Genomic DNA, 23,441 nt, shown 5'->3' on the forward strand with positions numbered 1-23,441 from the left:
TCTAAATCCCCATCTCCCCACTGCCTGCCAGGAACACACTGGCCATCTCTCTGTGCCTCTTCCTCTTGGGTGCAAGAGGAAGCATCACTCCAGAGCTAAAAATAAGTGCTGGGGGAATGCACGTGCTGTAATTTCAATGTTCTCATCTTTTCTATTAGAATAAACTACTGACAATGGATGAGATGCTAGGGCCACCCCCCTTCCCCAATAAACTCCACATAAAGCCCCTGAGTAGATATTTTCTAGAGGATATTATTCTCTAGCAATGATGACTTTACCACGAAAGATAACGTAAATCAACCCCCCCCCCCCACTGGACACAAACTCTTCTTAAATCTCTTTTTGTGTTAAGGAACCAATACGCTGCATTTACCTAAGTGGGAAAAATCAGATACGTGAATAATTTACACTTATTGAATTCTTTATATTAGGAACTCTGTCAGCAATTTTGCTTCAGCAAATTTTCTGTCTGCTTTTCTTCCTTTCCCCCTCTCTTTCTCTCCTTCTCCTGCTCCTCCTCTATTTCTTTTTGGCATAACTTAATTAAAATCACAACAAAGCTATCTCTTTGGCGGCCATTCTTTTCTAAAGAGAGACAGAAAGGATCTAGAGGACAGGGGAGGGAGGGGGAACTGGGAGGAGTACAGGGAAGCTGTAATCAGGATATATGGTATGAAAAAAGAATCTTATTTTTAAGAAAAGGGAAAAAAATAAAAGAAAAAAGAGAAAAAAAGTAACAGCAAAACATACAAACTTCTGGAATAGTTTGGCAAACTGGAGGTTGACCAGATACCTGATTTTTTGTTGTTGTTGTTGTTGTTGTTGTTGTTGTTGTTGTTTTGTTTTAACTTTTTTCTGTTAAGTTGCACATGGAAAATAGCAAGTACTGGCAAGGATGTTTAAAGGTAGAAACACAAGTAGACAGAAATTAATTAGGGACAGACCTCCCAAGCAGTAGCTTGGTGATCCTGGCTGAAATCCAGCAAAATAGATGCCAGACATTTCAAAGAATGCTCCACAGATGTGTTAGTACCAAACTGGTCAGTGGTAACATTGTGTCAGAGCTGAAGGCAACCATGACAGGCTGGTTTTTCAGGAAAGAGACTGACATGAACATCTCCATTCAGGTTTCCTATCCCTTCCCCAGTCTTCCATCTTTAGCTAAGGCAGCCCTCATCTGCCAGGGCAGTTCCTGGGAAGGGTCTATACTGTGAGTCCACAGTAGCCAGTGAATTCTCTAGCCAGCGGAAGAGGTGAATGCCTGGCTTGTGAGGGAGGATGAGATGGTGTCTCACTGCATCCTAAGACGCTGAGGTGTAATGACTCAGTACGGTGGCTCCTGTTGCTTGTGGGGCACAAGCTAGCAAGCAGCTCTTATCTTTTCAGCCCTGTGATGTGACTGCCCACCTTCCAAACCAGAATCTTGCTCCTGAGTACATGTTCCAGACATGTTCTCAGAATAAATATAGCGTAGTTTGAGGTGTTGAGGGGCAGCTTCTGTATACGTGACAGGAAAAAAGACCACTCGCTGATGGTCCCTAACACAGAAGAAGCAGTCTACATGACGTCCTGCATAGATTGTGAAAACATGTGTTCAATGAAGCCAGGAGGAGGGCGGGGGAATGTAAATGGTATCTACACAGTAAGCTGTATATATTTCACAGGGAGAGATGCATTTCCAAGGATATAATGTTTAGTACATGTAAATAGCCTCAGGAGGAAGGAGAGTGTAGGTGACATCAGAGCTGGATGGAGGTAGTAAATATGTGTGTAAAAATAATAAATAAATGTGAGAAATGTTAGGAGAGAAATATATCTCTATACCTGAAACCCAAAGAAAACAGATATGTCGTAGTAAGTAGCCTGTTTTTTTTTTAAATAATTGTAGAAGTACCTAAAATTGGAGGATTTTTAAGACTTATTCTTATTTCTAAAATTATGTATATTTAAGGGGATGGAGAGACGGCTCAGCGGTCATAAGCATTTGTTGCTCTTGCAGAGGACCCAGGCTTCTTTTCCAGCACCTATGTGGTGGCTCACAATTGTCTAACCCCAGGTCCACAGGATCTGATGCCCTCTTCTAACCTCCATGGGCACACATGCAGTGGAGGAGCCTCTGGAGGTTAAAAGAGTGAGTCAGGCCCACAGGAATGGGCATGAAAGACCATGGGAGCCATGCCATGGACGCAGAGGACGAAAGGTCCGTATCTCCAGCCCCTTATATTCCCTTTTAATTGTGTGTGTGTGTGTGTATGTGTGTGTGTGTGTGAGCACGTGTGCGTGCATGCAGCATGTGAGCACAATGACCAAGGAGCTGGAAGAGGGCATTGGATCCCCTGGCACTGGGTTAGGGAAAGCTGTACACTAGATCACCCGGATCTAGCTAGATCCCCTGGAGCTAGAGTTACAAGCAGTTGTGAGCCTCTCAGTGTGGACACTGGGAAGTGAATTGGGGTCCTCTGGAAGAGTAGCAAGTGCTCCCAACCACTGAGCCACCTCCCCAGCTCCTCTATAGAATACGTATAATGTATAAAACGTGAACGGAATGCATGATGTGTTTACTCACGGGCTCCTGACCCCATGCTGGGGATTGAACTCTAGGTTAAGCTCCCAGCCCGCCTCATAAGAATTCCCCCTAGATCTTGTGACATAAATTGTATGTTCCAGTCACTTGTCTCAGCACAGAGGGGTCTAAACATCTAAGGTGGAATCCACGGGGTTGAGTTTTACTGGCGTCAGAACACACCCTGAAAATCAGGTCTATTTAAAAGCATAACACATACACATCAGGTCCTCTTCCCCCAGCCCCACCCCCAAACCCAGCATTGGCTATCTAAAGCTTCAAGGTTGAGTACTCCCTTCGTAGCCACTTCCCTTCCACATTTTATCTTTGCATCTTGGGAACTGCCTTATGCACAGGTGCCTGGAACATCTGGCTGGCTGGCAGCCAGGAGGTTACTGAAGAGCCCTAAATGCTCCCCACCTAAGAACCAGAATCCAGCTCCAGCAAGAGCTGAGAGCCACCCTGCCACCTGACCAGGTAGATGGCTGATCCAGGAGCTTAAGTGGGGGACAGACAGTTGCTGCTTCTCCTCCAACAAGCTGACCTGTGGGGAAACTACCTGGAACGGTGTCTCAGTTACATAAGACTTGCTGGTCTGGGCACAAGACTCCCTTTCCTAACCCCAGTGCAGTAGACACTCCCCCGTGATGACAGCTTCCCCCCTACCTGGTCCCAGCTCCTCTGAGCTCTCACCCTACACTTCTTGTTCCATGCTTGTACTCCTGGCTGGCATCCCTCCCCATCTGGGACCGGGACCTCAGAGTCTGCAGTTTCCTGACCACTGACAACCTCTCTATAGTCCCTCAAAACTGCTCTCTGCCTCTCCCTCTTCCTCTTCTTCTCCACCTCCCCTCCACCCGCCACCCCACCCCACCCCACCCCCATCCCTTCTTTCCCTCCAATCTCTACTCCTGTCGCTTACTCCTCAGTGTAGCCCAACCTTGTTTCAGATGTCTCCTCAGTAGCACAGGTCGCACAGATCTCCTGCTAAGTCACACCTTTTAAAGGTCCCACCAATGTCCTGGTGGTCTCATAGGCTCTGGTAATTCTCCTTTGAACATGCCCGTATCTCTGCGATGGTTTGAAGGAGGAATGTTCCTACGGGCTCATGGATTTGAACACTTGGTTCTCGGGAAGTGGTGTTGTTTGGTTATGAAACCTTTAGAAAGATGCAACTTTGCTAGAGGAAGTACGTCACTGGGGGTGGGCCCTGAGGGCTTACAGCCTGGCCCCACTTCCCCTTGTCCGTCTCTGTCTCCCCACCCCGGCTTTCTGCTTGCTGTGCGTGGATGGAGTGCACTCTCTGCTTCCTGATGTGTGTCCCAGCCTCGGGCTCCTGCTACCGTGCCTCCCCACCATCATGGACTCTCCCCCTCTGGGACTTTAAGCCAAAGCAAACCCTTTTCTTCCCTAGTTGCTCTTGGTCAGGGTATTCCGTCTTAACAATCCAAAAAAAAGAGACTAACAGAATAATTCCATGTAGAGCCCATATTCCGTATTTTATTACAGTCTCTGTGCCTGGTAAATCTCAGTGATCAGGATGTGTCAAATCCACCTTCTTGAACATATATAAATAAAGTAATGGGAAACCACAGGGCTGAGCCTTGTTTTGCTTCTGTGCCTAAGCGTGCCACTTGGCCACTTGGTGCTGTCATTTGTTAGATAACAAATGTGCTGTGGACCCAAAAGCTCCCATCCGGGGATATGTTCCTGCAACCTAAGCCACCCACACCACTTAACAGCTCGTTTGTCTTCATGATGGCTGTACACACAGCACCATCTTCTTTAATAACTTGAAATTGCTCCCCTAGTCTTAGATTAAACTCCTCACCCCACATCCAGTCATCTGTCACGGACCCTCCTCGCTTTCCCTTCCCACAGTATGATATTTATTCTAGGCTTCCTGGCATCCGCCAGCCCCACCTCACACTTTAGTGTCCATCATTCAGTGTTTTTGCTAGTGTGGCCTCCCAAGTGTGCCTGACCCAATAAATAAATAAATAAATAAATAAATAAATAAATAAAAAAAATCAATCTACCAATCAATCAATAATCAACCCTCTCCTTGCAGACACTCCTCTAAAAAAAAAAAAAAAAAAAAATCTCTTCCTTGATAAGTCCTTCCTGACATCTATCTGGCTGTCTTTCCTGCTGCCCTACGACTTCTATGCACTTTGCTTATTTTTATGTCCTCCTGGCTCTCACCTCTGTGCCCCTCACAGAAGAGTGGTTGTTTCATAACTGTTTGTCCCTCTGCCGGTCACAAGCTCCTTAGACGAAAGGACTGTGTGTCTCTTTCCTTTGCGTTCTGTTCTGGTTCTGAGCTCTGTACCACACACACACACAGGAGTTGAATAGAGTGACAAACAGAGCCATGTAGGAAAAAAGAAAAAAAACCAGGACACGGCATTTCAGAATAATGGCTGGATCTTTTTAGATCCAGCCGCAGACGGCAGTGGAGGGATGCTGGCAGGAACAGTGGGGACTGAATGGGCTAGGCAGGGCTAGGTGAGGTCCTGTATCCTCTGCTCTATGAGCCTTGCTTCCATCTGGGTCCTGTCAGCCTCCCTCGCCACTAGGAAAATCACGCTGTTAGATACCGAAGTTTTTGCCTCTAACCAGCCCAGGCATTCAACGACTTTCTCCCACCTTTTCAAAAGAAGTCTGTTAGCACCAGCTGTATATTTGTTCTCTCCCCGTCTTGTTACAGATAATGTTGTTTTGTTATAATCAATTCATATGGGCAAAAATGTCTTCCGGTTAACAGCAATGGAGGTTGGGCAGCAACTACATTTGCTTCCTGTGGCTGGGGACAGAACTTAATTAACAAAGGAAGCCCTGGGTGGGAGTGCAGGTGCTGTGGAGTTTCTGTGGCAGCATGGTTGGTGCTAAAGTACCTGTGAGTGAAACTGTGTAGACACAGCCCCCAAGAAGAGCCTTACCCAGGAGGATGTGGGGTCCTGAGGATGCTCAGGGGCCCTCATGCCTACTCCTGTGTGACCTGGTTTGAACTTGCTGTGTACTTCAGGATGATCTTGAACCCCTGCTCCTCCTGACTCTACCTCCCAAGTGCTGGGATTGTGGGAATACACAGCCACACCTGGTCTAAGCAATACAGATAGAACCCAGGTCTCTGCGCGTGCTATGCAAGGACTCTACCAACTGGGCCACGTCCCATCCCCCAACTCCCTCTACTGCTTTCTTTATCAGAGCTGAGGATTGAACTCAGGGCTTCCAGCACGCCAAGCAAGTTTCCCGGCCACGGAGCCCACTTCTACCATGCTACACCCCTCCACACTTTGGCTGGATCTAATCTTGGGTGCCTACCAGAGCCCTGCCTAATTATTTCTGTGCAGCATCTCTTTTGTGGATTATCTCTTTTCTTCCTATATGTGATAATTATTCTGTTGATAAGTTTTGTTAAGATGCTTTCAGAGCCAACAGTAAAGAAAGAAACCCTATTAAAATGGAAATAAGCCCCCCCTTCTAATCTTGGTTCTTTTCATCAATTTTCTTTTATTTTCTCTCCCCACACAGGTCTGGTTCAGCGAGAAGATGTTTGAGCCCTCGTTCTGTTTTTACACCGGCTATAAAATCCCCACGTGCAAAACCCTGGACCAGTATTTTGAGTTCATCCAGTCTCTGCCATCCCTTGATAACCCAGAAGTCTTTGGGCTCCACCCTAACGCCGACATCACGTACGTTCTTGGCATTTCTTTCTTTCTTTCTTTCTTTCTTTCTTTCTTTCTTTCTTTCTTTCTTTCTTTCTTTCTTTCTTTCTTTCTTTCTTTCTTTCTTCCTTCCTTCCTTNCTTTCTTTCTTTCTTTCTTTCTTTCTTTCTTTCTTTCTTCCTTCCTTCCTTCCTTCCTTCCTTCCTTCCTTCCTTTCTTTCTTTCTTTCTTTCCTTTTTTTGACTTTAAATTTGAAGGTATCATTTGTAACTCAAGCCTGGCAAAGACTATGCATTTCATTTTCTCCCCTAATCTCTCTCCTTTCCTTTCTTTTTATTTTCCTGTGAAAAATAGTGTTCCTTCCTGTCTCCCAATTACAACTCCGTGACAACCCGGCCTGCCCTCCACTCACTAAATCCCCAGGGCCTGGCATTTATGACAACACAAAGGCTGTGATTTATGCCCTGATTACTTCTCTGTCCTGTCATAAAACCAGTTATGTTTTTACATTAATCGATGCTCTCCATTGATAGTCATCTTCTGGCTCTTCATCTTTCTCTCCAAGTATCCATTAAAAACACGACCCTTGGGAGCAGAGAGATGACTCAGTGGTTAAGAGCACGCGTTACCCTTGTAAAGGACCCAGGTTCAGTTCGCAGCACCCATACCTGTGGCTCACAACCACCTTTAACTCCAGCTGCAGGGGATCTGACGCCCTCTTCTGGCCTCCTTGGGCAGGTGCACTCATGTGCGCACACCCACCCATGTGCACACATAATTAAGAACATCTAAATATCTATTGTAATGTGTGATCTATATCATAAGCAAGGTCTGCAAGGGAAGAGCACATATAGTCAGAGTCCTGTCTCTTACGATGGATCATCTCTTCCCATGCTTGAGCCCCTCATGGTCATGTACCCGTCAGCACCATGTGAGGTCCCCGATCCCACAAAGGCACAGAAACAAACACCCACCAATCCTTAGCCCTTCCAGATGAAGTTTACCTTTGGAGAACCCTCCACCAAAAAGGATCACCCCTTTCCGTCTGCCGACTCAGTCAGCCATAGCTGGGTCGCTCCACTGCAAGGTGCCACCTCTTACTGTCCATACCTAGCTAGGAGGAGGGGCATGTCTGCCTCTCTCCCAGCCCTTCAGACATGGCTATAATTTTAATAACTCTGTCATCAAGTATGGGTAGGTACTGCCCAGTTCTAGGATTCTGTTCTGTTCATACAGACAAGCATATTTGGTCTTCTGACCCAGACAAAGCATGCCCTGCGTGTGACATGAGACTTTGTGCCCACACTGGGTTCATCTCCTCTGTGCCCTCTAATCTGGCCCACAGCACTTTTCACTTGGCGAGAGGCCTTCCCAAGCCTCGAGTGGTTAGTGCTCCTTACAGACCCTGCGATGGAACACACAGTAGCTCTTTGCTGTCGCCTCCAGGCCGCTGCTTTGAGAGGCTCTGTTCAGTGAGCTAAAATGCATGCTTAGGGGGTGAAACAATAATTAAAAACAAAACACTGCACTGGGAATCATCTTGAGAACAGTGAGACGGGGCAGGAGGAAGTGGTTTCGCTTGACTTAAGGCTGTTAAAATGTGGGCTAGACTCCACAGTTCCTCTGCTCAGAAGCCTCCCGAGGTCCTTGCATCACCTCGAGCAAGGTCAAAGGTATCCTACATACATGTAACCCAGACCCCCGGTCCTGCCTCTGTCCTCCCCCTCACATCCCTCCCTCCAGCTCAGCACTAGCTCTCCATATCTTCCTATTACTTAGACCACAGGACTCCACGCTTGCACTTCCTGGAACATGCCCCAACCCTGAAATATCACTATAGTTCATCTCTTACCTCTTCCGGCTCTTGCTTAGGGGTCACTCACCCTAAGTACAGATCTGTTTTCAAGCCTCACCTCAAACCCTAACCCTATGATGTAACTTTTCTTGTATCTGCCACAGACACACTCTGCTTTTATTATTTGCTTGCTTTTATTGATCAGCCACCAGTTAAAATGTAAACTCCGTTGCATTGCATACATTGTTCTGGAGAACCTGTATCCGTTCTCACTACTGTATCTCGGTGCCCAGGAGCCTTTGGTTGGCTGATTCAGCAATGCTAAGTCGTCCCAGACTCTAATGAGTCTGACCAGCAGGACTGATGCATAGAATGTGATGGTTTCCCCTGGATAGGAAGAAAGGCATCGGACAGAACTCCGTGCAATTACTAATTATATAATAAAAGATATCGCTGTGTGGCTGGAGAGGCAGTTCTGATCAAAACCTTCCTAGCATGCACAAATTTCTGTGTTCAATCCCCAGTATTGGGAAAATGTTTTTTTTTTTTTTTTTTTAAGGCAGGGCTTCATTCATTTCTGGCTGAGCTTGAACTTGCTCTGTAGGCTCTCAAATAACGGGGTCCTTTTACCTCCATCTCCCGAAGGTTGGGATTACAGCCATGTACCACCATGTTCCAGCCAGTGATGACTATGTTCTGGGATTGCAAGCCCTTTCCTCCCTTAAGTGGCTTCTGGTCAGGGTATTTGTTTTATCATAGCAACAGAACTGAAACCCGTGGAGGTACTCTTTCTTACTTTGAGTGAGTTTTTCTATACCTAAGTGTTATCGACGTGGACTTGTCCACTCTTGTCCAGTAGCAATTTGAGTCCCTCTCTAAGATATATCTTAAATATCTTTTATCTGCGACCTATGTTGCAGGATTTGTGTCCTGTCTCCCCCTTTGGTTTTGCCTCTGCTTTTGAAGGTAGAAGTGTTATTTGCCATTTCGTCTCTCTCCAAAAGGAATGTTCTAGCTCCCTCAAAATAACCTTCCGGGCATCTGTGGACAGCCACATTGCTACCATGAGTCACTGCATCCCAGAGAAACCATAGGGACCACTGACGTCGACACAGGGATACCAGACAAGTCAGGGGTCCTCTTTAACGAGATCCAGCTCAGCACATCCTTAGTCACTGATGGGTAAAGCACACTGTGCCAAAGTACCAGACTACTTTTCGTATATGAATTCTCTCAGGTAACTCAAGCTTCCAAATGGACCCGTGACCTCCTTGACACTCCCCTACTGTTACCTCTTCTCTTCTTTGGTGGTTTCCAGGGCACTTAGAGCACAATGGAATCTATTGCCACCTCTCTAACCTTATCTAGAGCATCCTCAGTAGAGAAACCTTATTTAGAGTATCCTCGATAGAGTACCCTCAATAGAGCAACCTTATCTAGAGCATCCTCAGTAGAGAAACCATATCTAGATCATCCCCAGTAGAGCAACCTTATCTAGAGTCTTAAAACGTGTTAGAGACCTAGACCTGGTGGGTAGATCCAGGGATGTATGGATACTGGCCTAAATCAGGGATGGTGATGGGTGGGACAAAGTGACAGGCCACATCATAAACCAGATCTGACAGGATGCATGGAGCATATTGCCAAGGCCTAGAACTTTCTTCTATAGCTTATGTTCATCTATTGCTGCTCAGGGATGGCAGAGAGGGTTCGGGAAGGCATCTGGCAGATTCGCTCTAGGAAACCTAAGCTGGCACCTTCCAAAATTTGTGCCAAGGGCTTTGCTCAGAGCCCTGGGTCTCTTCCACCAATGGGCAGCTCTTTCTGCTGGCAATGCCTGTCGGCCCCTGGGGCTTGCTCACTTAGCTCCTCTGATCTGGCTGAGCCCCCATCTTCCCACTTGGTTTCTGCTTGGGGTTCCCCCATGCTGTCTTCTCTTGCCTGCACTTCATACTCTTGTTCCAGTTCTTGCCTCACCAGGCAAGTGGCCAGCTGTATCCTGCAGCAGTGTTTGGAAAGTTCCCAGTCCCTGGGTGAGTTTTGTTTTGGGGTTTAATTCTTCTTTCCTTCTGGGCCCTGAAGTATCTGGGGACTAGAGCCCTACCCCAGATGATCTTGCTTTAAGAATCATTGTTTGCTTTTCCAGAGGCTCTGCCTCCTGCTCTCTTGTTGTTCCCTGATGGCCACCAGGAGGCAGTAAGCAATAAGGGACACATTTTCCAGCTAAAACTACACCCCTCTCTCTCACCCCAGCAAGTCTCAGTTCTTCAGGGGCTATGTAAAAAATAGTGTAATCTAACACAACCCTGCCACATCTGACCTGGAAGGTTGGGACAACATAGGCTTCAAGAGTGAAAGTGCTCCCAAGGGAAACACAGAGCCTCATGGTGTGTGTGTGTGTGTGTGTGGGGGGGGTGAGGCAAAAGCCAAAGCCACAAGACAAGGACTCTACAAAGCAGCAGCTTAGTCAGTGTGGGTGTTCCCAGTCAGAGGACTCACTATGCCGTTCAACAGCAATCTTGCTCCTACGTAGTCCCATGGGTGTCATGGGCCATGGTGAAGAATTGCCCCCTGTTTATGAGGACCTGCCTCCTGAAGTTCACATCCATAAATCTCCAAGGAGAGAAATCTGTAGAAAGGAATCACGGGCCTTCTCCCTCTTTGATCTTTGTTTCAAAATGCAGAGCCTCTGAAGGTGGTGGTGGAGGGAGATCACACCGAATTAAATGCTTTAAAATAAGTAAAATCTCTCCCACGAGGTTGGCTATCTCAGTGACAGAGGCTATAAAAATGTACAGTGTATTCACATTTTATTATCCAGATTTATAAGGTACCAAAGACTCCGCAAATTCCTCTATCTCGGTGTCAAAAGCAGTTATTTATTTTGTCTCTTTTTCTCATTAGCGGGTTATGCATATTTTTCTACCTTCCAAAATTTATCAAATGCCTTGTTACCGTGTTTCAACTCATTTCTATGCAGGGCAAATATAAACACGTTCCTCTTAGAATTAACTGGCAATTTTTGAGTTTTAGATTTTTTTTTAAATTATGCTCATTGATATTTCATGTGCTGATCTGGAAATAACTGTGCACGGATCCCTCATTAGGTGGCTGATTGTTTATTTTATAGGCTGTGCTTTCTACCTTTGAGTTGTTTTGCATTTTTTGCTATTTGTGACTCCCAGTTCCCTGAACGGCCAAACTACGGCGGCCAAGTAGTGTCTCCTCTCCCCTTCATCCCGAAGGGAAATCCCCAGGAAGTAACTCAGGACTAACGTCGGTGGGTTATGAGTCTTCACGCTTCATCTCGAAGCATCTGTGGAGATGTTCTCCCTGAAAGCCCCTGGGATCTTGAAGCATGTAGAGGTATTTGCAATTATCCCTCAGAGCCCGCTGACTAGGCACTTGCCTTTTGCATCTTTGCAAACATAAAACCACATCGTAGAAAAAGGAAATGCAAGGCAGACAGCCCTGGAATGCCAGGGAAGGGCTTTCCGCGTCTAATAAAATGGGTGATGGAGCGACCTGGGGAGCGGGTCAGCTCTTCAGGGTTCCCTACTAATACCCGAGTTTTGAAGGTTCTTCTTAGATAGCTTCATAAAAGAATAAAACCACCCACCATGAAAGTGATTTTTAGGGGAGATGGAGCAGAGGCAGCTGCTGCAACTCCATCAGGATCCTCGCCCAGGGGCAGCCATGAACTTGACCATTGACGGTACACACAGCCAGCTCCCAGCTCTACACTAGTGTGTGATGCTGGCTTCCAGAAGGGATGCAAGACTGGAGGCAGGCTGAGCCAGCTCCGATGGGCCTTCAGACACGGGACATTCTATATTTCTCGTAGATGGTCCATGCAGGTCAGAATGACCTTCTTAGCATGGAAATTTACTGTGGTTTTCTATCTTCGGCATTAGAGGACCTGTGTTGCTGATATAATTACAAAACCAGCTTCCTTCGTCTTGAAATTGAACTCTCTGTCTCCCGTTTTGGAGAGATGGTACGTAAAGATGTTGGCAATCCATTCCTTGTATTTTAAAGAGTGAGGCATAATCCAAGTTTTTTTTTTTTTTGAAAGCCATGGAAAATATGAGAAAGGTACAAATGACTCTGAGGGAAGAGGAAAAACCCCATGGAAAGAGGCTGTAGGACACAGAATGGAAGTGACTAACAGCTAAAGGAAAAAAAAAAAAAAAAAAGCCGGGTAATGGTGATGTACACCTTTAATCCCAGTACTTGACAGGTGGATTTCTGAATTCGAGGCCAGCCTGGTCTACAAAGTGAGTTCCAGGACAGCCAGGGCTATACAGAGAAACCCTGTCTTGAAAAAAAAAAAACAGTTAAAGGACTTCTGTTTACCTTTCTGCACACGTGTGGACAGATGCGCGGACATGTGTATTCATTCCTCCCTTTAGGTGGAGAAGTGTCAGGAAGTGGGGAAACTTGTAATAGTAATGCTCTAAGTGTTTACCATAAGAAGGGACAGATAATTAAATTTTCATGCCCTTTAAATATTGGAGAATTGTTCTCTTTTGTATTTGAAGTTTAATAAGATTCCAACCAACTGGCTTTGGTTCAACAAACAAATATTTATTGAGAACTCACTGTCTGGGCAGCTCGGGAACATGAAGATGTGGAAGACACAGTTCTCTTCCTCCGAGCTCCTTGCCCATTAGGGAAACGGATGGATGGTAAATCCATAAGACAATCTGATAAACTCTAAAATCAGGTTATGTATACAATGCCATGGTGCATACAGGCCCCATAGAGGCAAAGAAGAAACACAAGCCCCCAATAAATCCCAATTTATGGATCAAAGACAGCCGATGACAGAGGTCGTTTTCCAGTTATGCCTAGAAGATGTACCACTGTCCGCTTAGGGGTGGGGTGTGGGTGGAGGTAGCTTCTTCATGGGAATACGAGGGAGAACACAGTGGGCAGTAAGGACCAAGACACAGTGGCTGGAAGGCTGTGAAGATGTGCGTGATTACAGAATGTCCAGCTAGCACATCCAGAGTGTGGGGTACGGTGCCTATAGAAGGGGGTGTGACAATGGCAGGGGGCAGCTTCTGAGGGTTTGGGGTGTTAGGATTCTAGGTTGGCAAGAGTGAAGACTTTGATGTTGCTGAAGGACACGGGCCAAGGAACAATTCAGGAGAGTGTTCAGTGTGAGATGCAGAGAGCTCTAGTAGTATGGGGGAAACCGTGCATACGGGGTGTTCAGGAGAAAGCTGGGGTTTGGTACAACCCAGCTTGCCTGGTAGTTAGCGGTACTATGTCAGGTGCTAGTCATGGTGGCCTCTCTGTTTCTCTAAGAGTGATTCATCCACGTCTTCTGTCTTCACTGCAGCTAACCCCAGAGGGAGGTCAAGGACTCATGTGAATCACTCCCGGATCTGTATCTCCGAACCCTGGGCGTCATAACTTGTAGCTATAGCCTGTGACTCACTTCCTTTGGTTGTCTGGTTAGCTATTTAGATAGACTTTGCCCCTCCTGAATTACTTTGTATTTTTGTTAGATTTTACATGACTTTAAACCTGGATGTGACATGTACCTTTGTTACATGCCAAGAGAAGTCAACGCGCGCGTGCCACAGGTTGCACTCAAAATTCAGGAATGGGTTGTAGATGCCTTCTGCACCACTTTATTAACGTGGTCCATTCCTACCTCATATCTCATGTGTTCACTTTCGTGTGTGAGTGTGAGTGTGTGTGTGTGTGAGAGTGTGTGTGTGTGTGTGTGAGAGAGAGAGAGTGTGTGTGTGTGTGTGTGTGTGTTCCTTTCCACCTTTAAAATGAATGTAATTCAATGCAATCTGAAACCTCCAAATATCTAAGTAGGGGTTGCTCACACCAAAAAAACAATTTTCAGTGATAAAATTTTCACTTATTAAAACCAGCTTTGGGAACTGGAGAGATGGCTCAGTGGTTAAATGCACTTGCTGCTCTTCGAGAGGATCAGGCTTTGCTTCCCAACCTACCTGTCAGTCAGGTTACAACAGCCTGGTAACTCCAGCTCCAGGGAACATGACACCCTCTTCTGGCCTCCATGGGTATTACACACACACACACACACACACACACACACACACACATACACTTGCACATATGAGCATGTACACACAGGCACACATGCACACACGGTGCACACATGAATACAAGTAAACCTTTTTTTGTTTTTACTTTTGTTAGCTCCTTTATATTGAAATTCACACATGTAAAGGACAAACTAGAGGCATTTCCCAAACTACACGAGAACTCTCACAATGCTCACAGACAAAAAGCCCAATATGCGTGAAATGTGGCCCCGTGTGCTTTTACCGTGGCTACAACTTCATGTAAAGTTGCATACGTGTCTGGATCCACATGAGTTATTGCAGCTGCTCATGTCAGATAGGATTGATGGAGGCAGGGGCATGCCCTCCACTCACAAATGAGGTCAATCACAGGCTCCACAGGACCCTCTGGCTCCCACAGAGCACAGCGCCTTCACCAGTGCTGGGCAGGACAGTGTTATCAGTAGCCCCTTAGATGTCTGACAGCTACACAATGGTCCCACAGAAGGATGTTTAATTCACACCTGGGGATGCTGAGAGAAAATGGTGTCATCCTCTTCCCTTACGCTGAAGAGAAACAGCAGCTGTCAGTCGCAGGCCGTTCTGGCTGGCACAGTTTGTGAGGTACATTTCAGCGCCCTCCAGACATTTGCCACTGATTCATCCCTGGCAGATTCTTTGCACCACTTGAGATGGTCTCTGCCCGTGGGGGTAGGGGAGTGTCTGTTTCTCAAAAAGAAGGTGGTTCTGCAATCTTGTTATGAAGTCCTGTTAACAGTATCATGAAAAGTCATACCTTCTTAGAATAAACAATAGGGAAGAATATGAAAGGAAGGGTGATGATTATAGAAAAAGCTAATTGTGAAGACACACCACTGTCAAAATATTCTTGACTTTCATGTACCTGCACACACACACACACACACACACACACATTATACATATACACATACATACACCCATTCAAACATACACACACACACACACACACATACACACACATACATACATACATACATACACACACACATACATACATACACACACACATACATACATACACACACACAGAAGATAGAAGCATAGTTTCTTGTTTTTTTTTTTTTGTGGGTTTGTTATTATGTGACATAGGGTCTCTCTCTGGAGCATGCTGGAACCCAGAACGTACACCGGGTTGGCTCATGGCTGTCATCCTGCCTCAGCCTCCCAAGTACTGGTACCATGGGCAGGAACCACTCCTGGCTCATAACTGGTCCTTATAGCACGCCATTTTATTCCGAGTTCTGGATGACGCCTCACTTTATCAGTAGAGATAGAGCTACTTCTGCGTTTTTATCACCACGTGGCTATCCACAGGCTCTATTGTTAGCAATACAGTTACATGATATTTTTTTAAACTTCTTTATTGCATTTGTATATATAGAGAGTAAAATATAAATGAATATTTAAACTGTTTAAAGTTCAAAGAGTCAACATAAGATTTTGCAGTTCTTTTGCTTAAAAATAGTGTGTGTGTGTGTGTGTGTGTGTGTGTGTGTGTGTGGTCTGTACATGTTTGCACAGTGTATGCACGTGTGCCTAAGTATCTTGTGGGTTCATTTGCCTGTGTGTGGAGGCCAGAGGAGATCAACATCAGGATGTCTTCCTCAATCACTCTCCACCTTAGTTTTTGAGACTGGTCTTGCTGAACCTGAAGCTTACCATTCTGGCTAGACTGGCTGGCCAGTGAGCTCCCATGATCTGCCTGGGGCTACACACAGAACCATGCCAAGCTTCTGAGGGAGGGCTGAGGACTCGAACTCAGGTCCTTACACTAGCACGGCAAACACTCCTTCCCCTGAGCTGTCTTCCCAGTCGTCTGTGTTGCCTCTCTTCCTCCTTTTCAGCTCTTTGCCAATTCAGTTTCTCCTCTCTTCTCATTCAGAAGCCATATATTTATTTTTAAATAATTATAACTGCTTGTAAGTTCAGCCCCAGGGGGGTCCAATACTCTCTCTGGCCTTTGTAAGCACTATTCTCTCTCTCTCTCTCTCTCTCTCTCTCTCTCTCTCTCTCTCTCTCTCTCTCACACACACACACACACACACACACAAATACATTCTTAAGGAACATTACCCAAAGTGCTCCTCCCCTCCTGACACTTCAGAATTTTAATTTTATCTTGTTTTTTTTGTTGTTGTGTGTGTTTGTGTGTTTGTATGTTTGTTTGTGTGTTTGTGTGTTTGTTGCCCCACAATCAGATTTACACTTTGGCACTTTACCCCTTGACACTTGTTTAGGTTCACCCAGGCATTGGCACATTCTTTCCCACATCTCAGAAGTCACATGGGCCTCATTTTCGCTCCTCACCCCAATATGACCTTTAGAATCATCGGTGGCTCACTCCTCTGTTCTTCTCCAAAGATATGGTACTTTTCTCCTCTGTGGTTTTTGAAGAAAAAAAAAATCCTCTCAACAAAGTATGATCTGCCCTCCTTAAATTCCCTAAGTTTAACTGGAGTGCCGAAGCACAGAAAGTTTACAGAACGGTGTGACCCTCCCTGCAGTCTCCATCCCCGCAGAAGGAAACCATGTATCCATTTGTAGTTAATCTCTCCTATGACCAGCACCCGTGCAACTGATGACCTAGTTCCTCATCTAGAGGCATTCCCCCAACACTGTCTGTCCTGCGGTACCTTATGTGGGTGCTGGGGTATCTTGTGTGAACTTGGGGCTTCCTGCTTGCATGGTGGGCCCTTGACTGATGGAGGCATCCCTTCAGTCCCAACTGAGAGCTTTCGAGATGGGCAGACACATTTGAGAAGGTAGGACAGATGGTTAACAATAGGTCACCATGGAAGCCATACAAACAAACAGAAAACTGAGCAGCTCATAGTCCAATGAGGGAGGAAAAAAGGTGGTTCTGCTCGGTGTAATGGGCTGTCATATTCTGATAGATGCTTGTGCCCGTTCCTGAGCTGTGGAGGATAGGAGGTGTGCAAGCTGCTTGTGTGACAGTCAAGGTCATTGGGGTCACCAAAGACAACTATGGAATCTCTTTATCTGGAGATGGACACTGGTCCTGTCATGTTTTCTAATGTCACACCAGAAGCCAACAGAAACCCAACTGTTCTCATTACTGAAGGCTGACTGTAACATTTCTACATTTCTTTTCTTTCCTTTCTTCTTCTTCTTCTTCTTCTTCTTCTTCTTCTTCTTCTTCTTCTTCTTCTTCTTCTTCTTCTTCTTCTTCTTCTTCTTCTTCTTCTTCTTCTTCTTCTTCTTCTTCTTCTTCTTCTTCTTCTTCTTCTTCTTCTTCTTCTTCTTCTTCTTCTTCTTCTTCTTCTTCTTCTTCTTCTCCTTCTCCTTTCCTCTTCCACAGCTGGCTTTGTCTCATGAGATCCCTCCAATGCACTTTAGCTCGGATGATTATCTCTGAGGCTGACGTTTGCCTTCCTCATGCTGAGCAGCCACTCTTTCCTGTCAGGTATCAGAGTAACACAGCTTCCGACGTTCTCGAAACCATCACCAACATTCAGCCGAAAGAGAGTGGCGGCGGTGTGGGCGAGACGCGCGAGGCCATTGTCTACAGACTGTCTGAGGACATGCTCAGCAAGCTGCCTCCTAACTATGTGCCTCATGAGGTGAGCCATGCCCTTCCCGCTGGAAGATCCTGAGAAATGGGGAAGTCGTTTTTCTGCCCCCCCCCCCAGCACATAACATTCACGGGGAGGTCAGTACACCCTACAGCAATTGGTTCTCCCCTCCCATCGCCTGGGTCCTAGAGATCAAACTCAGGCTGTTAGCTTAGGCTGCATGAGCCTTTGCCCCCAGAGCCACCCTGCCAACCCTCTTTGCTTTATTTTACAAAAGCATGTTATTGAAAATGTAGCAGTCAAGCAAAGTCTGTAAATTGAAACCTAATTATGCCATTAGCTCCTAGAGTACAAATGGAGCCCCATTACTGTAGACAGTCACTCCCAGAAGCATTGTGAAGCTTCTGTAGGAGACCACAGCAAGTCTCTGGCTTTATCAGTAAACAGCTTATGCTGGAATCTTAATCATGCATGAAACACAGTCAGTATTATAATTATGCTCTTTTCTAGGGTGTCCCCTTCTGTTTTAATTATTATTATTTTAATTAAAAAATTTTGGTCATGCTATGTTGCCTGGGCCAACCTAGAATTCTTGGGCTCAAGTAACCCCCCTCCTGCCTTTACCTCCTGAGTAGCTGGGACTACAGGTATAATCTCTGTTAAAACCTGCAGCTGGGAGCTGGAGAGATGGCTCATCAGTTAAGAGCACTGGCCATTTCTCTTGGAGGTCCTGGGTTCAGTTCCCAGCACCAGTATCAAGTAGCTCACAGCTCCAGTTCTGGGGATCTGATGCCCTCTTGTGGCCTCTGCAGGCAACTGCATGCACATGGTACACATACATACATGTAAATGCCACCCCCATACACAGAGACAGAGAGACACACAGAGAGAGACAAAGACATTGAGAGACAGAGAGAAAATTTAAGACCCAAAGTTCAGGACAAGGTAATTAGTTGGAGGTAGTTAACACATGACAGGATAGATTTCTGGAATGTTCCTTTTATCTTGTGGCCCATAGGTGGGCTTCAAGTCCCATTTGTGGGATTGAAGTGGTCTTTATGATTTCTCTTTCCCCAAAGAATGAATTGCCACACTGTAGTCATAGACAAAAGTTGCTGTGTGTGATGCCCACTTCAGGATGAAGACAGAACACCAGGGACAAGAGACAAAGACGGCATGGCTGAGTTGCTACAGCGCTTGCCCAGCATGCATAAGGCCTTGGCTTCAGTTCCCAGCCTTGCCTAAACTGGCTGTGGTGGCGCACACCTGTCATCCTAGCACTCAGGAGGCAGAGGCCAGAGTGTTGGAAGTTCAAAGTCATCCTCAGCTCTATACCAAGTTTAATGCCAGCCTGAGATCCTATAAATGAATAAGTAGATAACAAACAAAATAAAAATGAAGGTTTTAGAGTCTGGGAGATCAGTTAGGAACACTTGCTGCTCTTACAGAAGAGCTAAGTTCCATCCCCAGGACTCATGTAGGACAACTCAAAACTGCTTGTAACCTTATTCCCAGAGAATCATCTGACTGCTGAAGGCATATATGCACATGACACAAAAACACATAGACACACACATACACAGACACAGACACACAGACACAGACACACAGGTACACACACACAGACACACACACATAGACACACACAGAGACACACATGGACACATACACACAGAACACACACACACACACACACACATTTTTTTAAAAATTGTAAATGATGGAATTAGGAGAAAACCTTGTTAATATGGGGACCAGGTTGTGGCCCTCCACTGGCCCGCTGGACTGTGACGTTGGTGTTCTTGGTCCTGCCCCACTCAGGTGGCCCCAGCTCAGGCCCCTGGCTTTTATGTAACTGTTTCCTGCCTTCATTTTTAACTCACTGAGAACGACTCGGCTGCCATACAGCAGAGATGGCCCCTGCCTGCTTACCCCCCCCCCCAAGTGTCAGGAAGGGCCGAGGGCATCTCTGGCAAGGAAGTCCCTCAGCTGCTGACTTCCTGGTGGCTCTTTGGTCTCATTCTTGAGTCAAACCTTCTATTTTCTGTCTCCGTCACCCTTCCATCCCAGCACCTCTTGGGCTGGTCGAGTCCTCCCATGAGTTCTGCTGGTACCCACCGCCAGTCTCTTCCTGGCATTTATCGTTAAACTGAAATGTATATTGGCTTATTAATTAATTAGCTAATCATTGTAATTTACTGTTTCCACAATGAGAGGCTTTGGTATTGATCTCCTTAACAAGGGCAATACATGATATGCCAATGCCAACAGGAACAAGTGACAGGTCACTTAATGGCTCTCCCACGAAGCCAAATATTTTCACCGATTAGATTAGGGAAAGCCATTTTTAGCATCTGCAGCCGAGGCAACCATGATCCACAGTTAATTGTATCCACTGGTGACTGTTCTGTAAAGATTTGGGTTCTTAACTTTTTGCGACATTTCTAATAACAACTTTGTAAAGGTAATAGGGGGAGAAAAAGCCCCTCTGCGCTCTTGCGAAGGTTAGATTTCAAAAGAATATTCAGCTGACACTTAACACTTAAATCATTTGAAAGAGGAAATAGGTACAATTTTCTTTCAGCCTTTTAAAGAGCGTTTCCAATTATCAACTAAGTACAATCGGTAGGAAATAAAAGTCATTTAAGTTGAACAGAAGTTTTTGAAGCTCAGAAAATGGGGCGTTTAACAGTCAGTCTAGTTCTGCAGGAGATGTTTTCTAGTTCATTGGGTCTAGCGGGGCGACACCGAGGAAGAGAAAGATTTGTGAATGGGAGAGGTCATTTGGAAGAGAAATGACGAACGATTTTTTTGTGTGTTTTTACATGATGGTAAGCGCTACTTTGTTTCAGGTGAAAGCTCGCTTGATGAAGATGGGCCACCTGAATTCAATGAACATATTTCTTAGACAAGAAATTGACAGGATGCAGAAAGTCATCTCGATCCTCCGCAGCAGCCTGAGTGACCTAAAACTGGCTATCGAAGGGACGATCATCATGAGCGAGGTGGGCGAGCGTGTGAGCTCCTGCGTGGTGAGGGCAGAGGGCAAACTCAGAGGTCATCCCAGACAGCTTCGTTTGTGAGGCAGGGCCTCCCCCTGGGACCAGGCTGTCCCCGTTAGGCTGGGCTAACTGGCCGGTGACCTCTGGGGCTCCTCCTGCCTCCCCTCCCTCACACTGGGTTGTAATTGTGTCCCAGCACACCCAGATATTTTTATGTGCGTTCTGAGAATCTCGGAGCCTCGCGCTCACAAGGTAACCACTTTACCAACTGAGCTATCTTCCTAGCCCCCCAGGAATGTTTCCTATACATGTATTTTTAAAACCATTATTTTTAATAAATATGTGCATGTACATATATATATACATATATATGCATATATGTGGATATATACATATATATGCACATATACATACACACATTATTATATAGTATATATGCATATATATTATATATAAAATGTGTGTGTGTTTTGCCTGCGGTTATGTATATATACTATATATGTATAGGACCCACTGAGGTCAGAAGGCCTTAGAACTGGAGTTACAGAGGGTTGTGAGCCACCATGTGGGTGCTGGGAACTGAGCCCAGGTCCAGAGCAAGAGCAGCCAGTGCTTTTAACAGCCCAGGCACCTTTCCAGCCCATAAAACCACTATTTTAAAAAAATCTTATTTTGAATCGTGTATGTGTTTGAGTGTTTGTGTGTAGTATGTGCCTGTGGCTGTGAAGAAGAGGGCATATGATCCCAAAACTGGATTTGCAGGCAGTCTTGAGCTGCCTGGCACGGGTATCAGGAGCCGACTTCAGGTTCTCTGCAAAGAGCGACGTGTGATCTTAGTCACTGAGCCACCTCTCCAGTATCCTGGGTCACGTGTTTCACCCTTGTCATCTTCAGAACTTGAGAGATGCATTGGATAACATGTATGATGCTCGTATACCTCAGCTCTGGAAGAGGGTGTCCTGGGACTCCTCCACCCTGGGCTTCTGGTTCACCGAACTTCTGGAAAGGAACGCCCAGTTCTCAACATGGATATTTGAGGGGAGGCCTAACGTGTTCTGGATGACCGGGTTCTTTAACCCCCAAGGTAGGTGGTGCTCACAGGAGATGACTAACTTGGAAGTTCACCTGCAGCTGCGTGGCAGCATTGCATGCTGAGTGTATGCTCCATAAAGCCATGCGGTTCTATAGCTGGCGGGCGCTGGGAAGGGCCTCTCGGAGTTCCAGGAGTATACACAGTCCTTTGAGCTTCTTCTTGTCACATTCCCCCAACAGTGCAATGGCCAAGCCTTCCCTTTTCCTGTTCGCCCACATGACCAAACTGTGGCCTTTGGTGAAAGGGTTAAAAAAACTTCTCTCGAGCTTCAGTTTTACCTGTTGATGGGGAAGCCAAAACAGGACTAAGGAGATGGGTCATTTGGGAATGTGCTTAAGGACCAGAGTTAGATTCTCAGCACTTACATCAACAAATCCGGGCCTCATAGTTCTGGAGGGAGGTTTCTGGGATGGGAGGATCTTAGGGCGGGGCTTGCTGGCTAGCCAGGCTAGTCAAATCAGCAAGCCCCAGGTTCAGAGACAGACTTTATCTAAGAGAAGGTAGAGAGAGGGCTCCACAGTTATGAGCACAATGGCAGCTCTTGCAAAGGATCCAGGTCTGGTTCTCCGCACCTACACGTTGCTTCTCAACCATCTGGAGCTCTGGAATCTGACATCTGCAGGCTCCAGGCACGCATCTGGTGTGTGTGTGTGTGTGTGTGTGTGTGTGTGTGTGTGTATGTATGTATGTATATATGTATGTGTATGTATACGTATGTATATGTATACGTATGTATATACACACACATATACACACATGCATGTATATGTGCACTCAAGTACATAAAATATAAGTAAACAAACCCTTAAAAGGGTTACCAATAAGGTGGAGCTAGAGGAAGATTCCTGACGTTGGCCTCCGCCCTCCCTTACAAGCACTCACACATGAAGAACCATCATCACACGTGCCCACAAACACAAATAAGAGGTAAGAAATAAAATAAAGCCCTCTTGTGAGATTCCTGAAGGTGTGTCCCAAACTGCCGATTGGTGTTAGAAAATCAGACTTGAAAAGCTGAGTGAGCTTGTGGGGGGTAGTGGGGCTCCCCTCTCCCAGAAAGTGCTTGGCTGTTTTGTATCAGCCATCCTTCTGTTGTAGAAAAATCTTACAAGAAAGTTGCTGATTCGGTGCCATGGAGCTTGTAAGGTCTGTCTTACCACAGTGCAGGCAATGTAACTGCAAATTGTTCTCAGCTAGAGGGAGGGATTGGGGTGTCTTTACACTCAGCACCCATATACCTTCGTCTGCCAACGGTTCACTCTCATTGGTTTGAGAGGAACCGTTGTTACTCGTAGCAACATGGGTAAAATCTCATAAAGATAATGTTGAGTGAAGGCCGTCGGATGAAAGGTGCAACAGCCTGTAGGAGCCTGTTCACATGAAGGCCAGGAATGGGCCCTGTGGATGCAGGGTGTCCCCATGGAAGAAGGCACAGCAGGACCTCCTGGGGTCTGCAGTGTGCTGTTTCCCCGCATGGCTCCTTCCCTGGTGACAATTTCCTGAGCTATGTGCTCTATCTGGTCAGCTACTTCTTATAAATGGAACTTAAGTAACTACCATGCCTTTAAAGTGTGTATTCACGTGCCCACTGTGCATACACATTCATGTGTTGGATGCATATTCTTTTTAAAAATCAATAATTACATGTGTGTGTGCATGAGAGAGACAGACAGACAGACAGACAGACAC

At 46.0% G+C, this 23,441-nt stretch overlaps 1 protein-coding gene across 1 annotated transcript in view; it reads left to right on the forward strand.

Moving 5' to 3' along the window:
- Dnah8 (dynein axonemal heavy chain 8) overlaps window positions 1–23,441 on the forward strand; it is a 231,087-nt gene that overhangs the window by 190,324 nt on the left and 17,322 nt on the right. Inside the window, exons 86-89 of the mRNA XM_021221842.1 lie at window positions 6,101–6,261; window positions 17,549–17,705; window positions 20,510–20,662; window positions 21,554–21,743. Coding sequence (XP_021077501.1) covers window positions 6,101–6,261; window positions 17,549–17,705; window positions 20,510–20,662; window positions 21,554–21,743 — 661 coding nt within the window. The remainder of the gene's footprint in view (window positions 1–6,100; window positions 6,262–17,548; window positions 17,706–20,509; window positions 20,663–21,553; window positions 21,744–23,441) is intronic.

Source organism: Mus pahari, chromosome 21 (genome assembly GCF_900095145.1).
Source record: "Mus pahari chromosome 21, PAHARI_EIJ_v1.1, whole genome shotgun sequence".
NCBI lineage: Eukaryota > Metazoa > Chordata > Mammalia > Rodentia > Muridae > Mus > Mus pahari.